This window comes from Trachymyrmex septentrionalis, unplaced genomic scaffold, assembly GCF_001594115.1.
Source record: "Trachymyrmex septentrionalis isolate Tsep2-gDNA-1 unplaced genomic scaffold, Tsep1.0 scaffold79, whole genome shotgun sequence".
Classification (NCBI taxonomy): domain Eukaryota; kingdom Metazoa; phylum Arthropoda; class Insecta; order Hymenoptera; family Formicidae; genus Trachymyrmex; species Trachymyrmex septentrionalis.
The window spans coordinates 1535866-1543431 of NW_017305977.1; the positions used below are offsets into that span (position 1 = coordinate 1535866).

General features: G+C 32.0%; 3 protein-coding genes across 3 annotated transcripts in view; 2 read left to right on the plus strand and 1 right to left on the minus strand.

The window, feature by feature from the left end:
- Nucleotides 1-286, plus strand: part of LOC108754332 (cyclin-dependent kinase 10) — a 17526-nt gene extending 17240 nt beyond the window's left edge. Inside the window, exon 6 of the mRNA XM_018496563.1 lies at nt 21-286. Coding sequence (XP_018352065.1) covers nt 21-56 — 36 coding nt within the window. The 3' untranslated portion in view covers nt 57-286. The remainder of the gene's footprint in view (nt 1-20) is intronic.
- A 115-nt stretch (nt 287-401) lies between these two features.
- On the minus strand, nt 402-2921 carry LOC108754334 (ejaculatory bulb-specific protein 3-like). Its single transcript, XM_018496564.1, has 2 exons — nt 2467-2921; nt 402-655 (listed from the first exon to the last, which is right to left on the minus strand). The coding sequence occupies exons 1-2, from the start codon at nt 2651-2653 to the stop codon at nt 483-485; spliced, it is 360 nt and encodes a 119-aa protein (XP_018352066.1). The 5' UTR covers nt 2654-2921; the 3' UTR covers nt 402-482.
- A 1942-nt stretch (nt 2922-4863) lies between these two features.
- Nucleotides 4864-7566, plus strand: part of LOC108754295 (hexosaminidase D-like) — a 3287-nt gene continuing 584 nt past the window's right edge. The window contains exons 1-7 of the mRNA XM_018496497.1: nt 4864-5097; nt 5193-5247; nt 5895-6110; nt 6245-6593; nt 6671-6745; nt 6848-7043; nt 7124-7399. Of these exons, the coding sequence (XP_018351999.1) occupies nt 5048-5097; nt 5193-5247; nt 5895-6110; nt 6245-6593; nt 6671-6745; nt 6848-7043; nt 7124-7399 (1217 nt within the window). The 5' untranslated portion in view covers nt 4864-5047. The remainder of the gene's footprint in view (nt 5098-5192; nt 5248-5894; nt 6111-6244; nt 6594-6670; nt 6746-6847; nt 7044-7123; nt 7400-7566) is intronic.

Sequence of the window (7566 nt, forward strand, 5' to 3'; positions counted from 1 at the left end):
TGTATATTTATGTGTTTCAGCTTGGATCATTGGTTAAGAAGAGACGTGTTGAATGAAAAAATTTGCTGCTTAAAGAGATTATGGTTGGTCGTCTCTGCATGTCTTATCCTAATTGCATTTTATGATTGATAACTACGTAATACTTATTGCCAAATACACTATTTACAAATATATATATATGTAATGATAACATTTTTATTTAGAAACAATGGTGACATGGTCAGTGAATGATGAATTGCATAACTTGTACATCTTTGCGAAATGTGCTGATTTAGCGAATAAAATGAAACCTTTAATAAACTTTTGTATATTGACTGAATTTCATTTGATTGTGTCATCATTTCTTAATAAATATCAATTATATTCTCAATGATAAATATTTCACAATATATATAGTTGTATATTTGGACAAATTATATCTTACATTAATTTTTTTTATTCTCATACAAAAATAGCAATTACATTAAAATATTTTTAAGAATTTACGATTTCTCGTAGCGTTTTTTGTACTCGCCATGCGGATCGTATTTAGCAACAAGAAGATCCCAATCTCTGGATCGTTTTGCTTTAAGATGATTTATCACCTTCTCCGCCATAACTTTTTGTTTATCGTTGCATTTACTGCAATTGCTCGATAAAGCATCCGGCAGAGTTTCTATAAATAAAAAAGTATATTTTGTTATTTTGGTATTAAATAGCTAAAACTTAAATTAGTTCCAAACACACGGCATAATATATTCAATGAATGTATTGTAGTATTAATTATACTTTTATAAAAGCATAATCGAACAAAGATTTCTTGCACAAATCTGTTAAATTAGTAAAAAAACTGGAAAAAATCTATAAAATTAGTAGAATTGGGAAAAAATAATAATTACAATTATATACAACATATGTATATACATATATGTGTATATTACAATCACGGGTTTTATCAATATCGAATAAGGGAAATTCTGACATATTTGTACGAAAATGTTCATCCTTCAACTATATGATTTAAATTCTCGTTTTTCATAAAAAGTATCAATAAAAGTTCCGAATGATGAATTATATACTTTTAATTGCTGACTAAACATTGATCTTAATTTCAGACTTCAAGAATTCTCAGGACGATCCCGTTTGCATACATTTCTGATTGCACATCATGACTCACGTCAGCTCTTGTCTAAAAATTTTTCACTGCGTGTGTCATCTATAAGAATATTTTATATTAAATTAATGAATTAGTGATGTGCGCCATATGTGTGCAATCGGAATTCTTTCGAATTCTCATATATAAATATAACTACCAACTGAATTTTTATATTTTGTGAACTAGATCTAGTCTAGTTACTAATAGACCTTAATTTTGATTTTCATGTTATTACATAAATTTGTATAATGTAGTTTTTATATAATCTCATCAATTTCTTTTATTAAATTGATACTTTTTATGAAATTACTGCTCATTCCATGGCTTTATTATTTCAAAAAAAAATTTTTATATTATATTACTATAAAATGTTTAAATTTAATATATAATTAACATTATAATTATTAATATTTAAATGTAACAGTATTAATGATTAATTAAATGCACGCTGTGTTTCATTGTAATTGAAATTTTTTATACAAGTTGGAATACTTTTCAGAGAATTATTGAGAAAGTTTATATCTTCTTTTTTAAATTTTTTTATATTTGTATGTGAATTTTAATATGCTCTAAAAATGTAATATACTCTATAAAAGATAGTGAATTTTAAAATATTTTATAAAATATTTTACTTTTAAGATTTTCCTTATTCTGTGTAATTTTTGAAAAAGACTTATAAAGTTCGAAGATATTTTACAGAAATCTTTATAAATTTGAAATATAACAAATTTTTACAGATATTAGAATATTTTCATTAGAGATAATAAATAAAAATATTGATAAAGATTAAAACTTGACTGTTTACAAATTGGTGAAATTTATAATATAAAAATTCTGTATCTTAAACATAATATAATGTACAGATGCAAATATAAAATGAAATTTACAATTCACAAACTTTATAAGATAAAGTTCACATAAATGTAACTTTATATTGAATAACAATATAAATACGATATATATATACACAATTCAAAAATTATGTAAATTCAATAATATAGAGTTTACGTATGTGCAAACTTCACACGTTACCGCTATTACGTACATGTAAAAGAAAGCCCGGATGTAACACGCGCGAGAAAGTTCATAGCAATAATTATGTAACAGAGAGAGAGTGTATATTGAATTCTCTGCTGTAATTACAATTACAGTCTATATATTTGTTCGTTCTGTGTTTGAGTATTTTCTAATTGAAAAATTCCAAGCAAAGTGTTGAATATTTAGTTTTATTTCAAGTAAAAAATAAGAACAGAAACGTCATTGTAACTTTTAAGGTTTCAATCAATTAAATGATCTATGCTCGACTCTTCAATTTCTTCTTTTCTACTTACTTCTCAGCTCGCGACCTTCAGCGGTGCAAGGTCCCTCGTCCATTAGGCACCGAATGTAATTGGTGAGAACACGATTATTTTGGAGGATCTTGTCCACGTTTACATCGTCGTATTTTCTGGTATACTTTTCGTTTGCGATGGCCGAAGTCACCAGTGAGACCAATAAAACCAGAAAATATCCCTTCATCGTACGATATTATAGGTGCAGAAAAAAAATCAATGAATATGAAAAAAGAATTTTTTTAGCTGACGAGATCGCAGGCAAGAACGAAAAACTAAAGCGATCCATCAGTGGCGGTTGGCTTTTATATAGTCGAGTGGAGGATGGAGGATGTGGAGGCCGAACGGAGGGGCCTCTTGTCGCACAATATCCCGAACATTCCAATTGCCTCCCAAGTATACAGTGTGGATGCTTTCCAAGAAACATAGATACTTTATACTAGTGTAACACATAGTGAATCGTAATTATATATTCTTGTTGTTTGTCAATATTAAACAAAGATGAAATAATCAATGATGTACGTTACACTAATGTATGTTTTGCTGAAAGCATCATATTATAATATATCTAAATGCTTATGCTCTACCAACATTTTAATTATTCATTTCACTCCTATCTATATCGATTTAATTATGATTGAAATGATACAACATATTCTCGACAAAAGTATTAGATATATATTATAAGTTGTATAAAAACTATCAATTTTCATCTGTACATATCGGTGTAATAAATTTCAATCTTGACTAAATTTTTAATTATATGTAATTCCGAAAGTATATAATAAATACGATTAGTAATTGTAATAAAATTATCTTGAATTATCAGAGAATTTTCAAGTTGTCTTATAAAATGTATTGACATGTCTTTTTGTATGTATATTACAACGTTAGAATCTTTTATCTACTAATTGTAAGTTATTAAAATGCATAACCTGTCGAGTCTTTGACCTACTTTATTAGCGGATTACACCGAGAGAAACTTAATTGGTAAAATCGTGTAGTTAAATTGTTTATCGTGCCAAAATGTAAAATATATTTGATATTATAAGATGTTGATTTATAAAATCGTATATTCTTATTATAATTTATTGATTTATTTAAGCTTTTCATGATAGAAATGCTACATTATTATATTTAAAAACAATTATGTTACATTTTTCCACTTTGAATTTTTTCCTATCAATACTTGTAACTTTAAAATAAAAATACATTAATGCGATGAATAAAATGCTTTCAAGAACCGTTCATGAAGTAATAGCGCATTAAATGACACTGTCGAAACATGTGACACATGAGGAGAAAGTGGTTGAAAAATTTTTCGATGAACTGTTATAAATGTATGTCCATAAAAATTAATACGTGCGTTTACTAGAGTGGAGCGGAAAAACGAAAAATTCAATACAGCGCATGTGAAAAATTTGTAGCAAGAGTCTATATATATAGAAACAGGCCTATGAAGTTTTATTTCGATAAAATAATTTTTACTGTTTACCGTGTATAAGCTATATTAATATTTTTAAGAACTAGCTGGTATAAGATGTCATTCCCTAATACATATCATATTTTAGGTTGATCGTTTAATAATTTTTAATATTATTTTTAATATAGATTTTCTATATTATTACTTATTTATTTATGTTTCAAGAATTGGAAATCAATTTTTAAATAAATTTTTTATCCCTACGTTTGGCCGTAGCAGCCATTTTAATAAATAGATAGCACATACAGCGATTTTACAGTTTTCAAGCATTTGCGTTAATTACTACACTTATTCTATTTATTCGATTTGAAAAAAAACCCTCATTCGCTTAGATTCGCGTAGATCTTTCTTTTACTCATTACAACTTTTTCCCTAAAGTTAATTTCACTTTCTATATTTCCGCCTTAGGGAAAAAGTTACTGGCTATATTGATATTCCCAGTATTCTCACTCGAGTGCGATCCAGGCCATTAGCTCGAATCTACGATAGATTTTCAGGCCTTAAGCCATAAGGAATGGATGAGTCACAATCAATTATTCTCTTCGCAATCGACCGTAGTTGGTCAATTTCTTACGACTTAGGCTTAAAACATCTATTGTAGATTCGGACTGATCGTCTTTTGTTTACCGACGAGACTACGAGAAAAATTTTGGACTCGAAATGTATAGTACACGTGACGTAAACTGTAGCATATAGAGTAAAATCTTCCTCGAAGAGGAAGTTTTGGAAACGTAGCCTCGCGAATATATTGAACAAGGCTGACCTGGGGCGCGATTCCGTAACTATTTTACACGCCTACCGACAGTTGTCGGTGTCGTTACGCAGCTTTTTCACCATATATAAAATATCTGCGCAACGACACCGACAACTGTTGGTAGTCGGTAGGCGTGTAAAGGCAGTTACGGAATCGCGCCCTTGACATCCGGGTGGGAATTACTGGGAATACTGGGAATCCGCACAGGTAATGTGCGAACACGCTCCTGGATACACGGTATTGGAAAAAAATCCCTATTGAGTTCATTCCGCGCCAAAAACCATCGGTCGGTCCGATCGGTCGGTCGGTCGGTCGTTCTCTCTTTGACCAATGTCGTCTGACCGATGAATGGAATGGGGGAAAAGATGGACGCCTTGACGTTGGGTTCGCACAGGTAAGGTGACACGACTGACAAGACTGACACAAATCTCCGCGTATTTCTCGATGAATGAAATGTTGCAACTCGATAAATCATCCTTTCTTTTTCAGGCTGGTCCACCTTGACTTGAAGGGCGCACCGCCGCGGACCTGCTACTTCGAAAAGGTACACGCGGCGTGTGAAGGCTTAAGAGTTAAGGCTAATAGCCTCTTCTCTCATCTCTGTGCGTCAACGCATTCAGAAACTCGCATCGTTTATTATTTTCCCCATTTAAAATTCGTGCGACAGGCACATTCCTCTTTCGCCTGAGCACTGTCCGGTATATAATCTTGATTTCTTTCGCTCGTTACGAATTGCGTTTTGAACTTGTCACACGCTCGTAGCTTTTGTTTACACTTGACTTTTATGATATGAGGAGAAACACGAAATACAAATGAATGCTACACCGTCGGAAATTGTCGGAAATTATAGTTTACTTATTAAGGTGCTTTCCAGCAAGAGAAAGTGTAACATTGTTTGTCCTTGTCCTTGTTTAATATTTGATAAACAACGATGATTCCACGAGCGTTGTGTTTGTGACGTTTGTCTCTTGCTGGAAAGCACCAATACTCGCAACTGGATCCAAAAATGTATTTCGATAGGTCTGGTGGATATGTAATGAATGAAAATTCAATGCTGTAAATAAGAATGCAATATATATATATATATATTTCATTGATGAACAAAAGATTAAACTCCTTACTGCATTTGCACTTCGTGTATTTGATTAATCGATGAATTAAAAAACAATTATGACCCAATATAATTTACAGCTCTTTCCACTGTTGCGAACATGGGGAGCTACTGGACTATTATTGGAATGGGAAGACACGTTTCCTTACAACCGAGAACTCTCTCCAATAGGAAGCAATGGTCCGAGCACCTTAGCGAGTGGATACACAATTCAGGAGGCTAGACATATCCTGCAGATTGCGGGTGATTGCGGTTTAGCAGTTGTTCCGTTGGTACAAACTTTTGGTCATATGGAGGTATAGCAAAAATTATTTCATCGATTTTATACCGGATTATTTTGTACGAAGCTTGTAGCTACTATATAAATGTAATCTCATATTTTTCTTATTTTCAAAATTGTAAAATTCAAGAGATTATTTTCAAATTCCAGTTTATTTTGAAACATGACGAATGGAGATCATTGCGCGAAGTGGAGCCTTTTCCAAGTTCTATTTGCCCATCAAATCCGAGAACTCTTCTAGTGGTGAAGTCGCTGATACGTCAGATTGTTAGCTTTCATCCTGATATACAGTATCTGCATATAGGGTCTGATGAAGTATGGCACCTAGGCCTTTGCTCAGTCTGCACCAAACGAGCTGCAGCTAGCAAATACGGCAAATCATCGTTGTATCTGGAACATATTCTGGCGATAGCCCAATACATTCAGGAAACCTATCCATATCTAAAGATCATCATCTGGGATGACATGCTGAGGTCGATAGACTTACAGGTTTTGAACGGTATCTTGCTGCAGCTTAATTGCATCATTTGATCGCGCAGATCTCTTCATGCGATCAATATTTCTTTCTTTTTGTAGAACATTACATCGGAAAATATGTGGAACCCATGGTGTGGCATTACAATCCCAGGGACAATTTTGCATTACCCGATGGTATTTTTTCTTTTTTCCTCTTTCAATACTTTTTTTCCTTTTTTATATACTAAGAAATTTAAAAATATTTGCTAGATTATGACCGTTAAATCAAATTATTAGGATTGTGGGATAAGTACAGCACGGTCTTTCCCAATATTTGGACAGCAACCGCATTCAAAGGAGCTACCGGTTCTACACAACATATACCTATAATACGACATCACATAAGCAATCATGAAAAATGGTTGGAAGAACTGGGAGTTCATGTAAGTAAGGTGCATGAATTTCGTGGTACAGCATTCACCGGCTGGTCAAGGTAAGATAAATAAAAAAATGTTCAAGAACTATCTTGAAATATTGATCATTGACTGTATGTATTGATCAATGTAATTTTAGGTATGATCATTATGCCACACTATGTGAATTGTTGCCCACAGCGATACCATCATTAGCTCTATGTTTGAAAGTTTGGCTCTATGGTTATTCGGAACAAACGCACACCCAGGTTGCAAAGAGCTTGGGATATATTGATCATCCGTTGCATATAACTCCACAACTTAGACCAGTCCCGATCCCTAGCAATTTACTTTTTCCCGGATGGCAAGTAGCTGTGGGTATGGAGTGGTTTCTTAACTTCAAGACAAAATTTCACAATATTATCACCAGTGATCAGTAAGTACAGAGAACTTTTTATATATCTATAATTTTTATTTTAAATTCGTAAAACATTCTTGACGATTGCTTTTGAAGAAATAGAATTATTTGCATATAAAATGGAACATCTTTAAGTATATCTTAAAAAAAAAAAAAAAAAAAAAAAAAAAAAAAAAAAAAAAAAA

Excerpts from the sequence above, each read along its gene's own strand:
- LOC108754334 (XM_018496564.1), bottom strand. The coding sequence starts at position 2,653 with ATGAAGGGATATTTTCTGGTTTTATTGGTCTCACTGGTGACTTCGGCC. Across the intron at positions 656-2,466 it reads TGAAGGTCGCGAGCTGAGAA|AAACTCTGCCGGATGCTTTA; the intron begins GTAAGTAGAAAA and ends TTTTATTTATAG.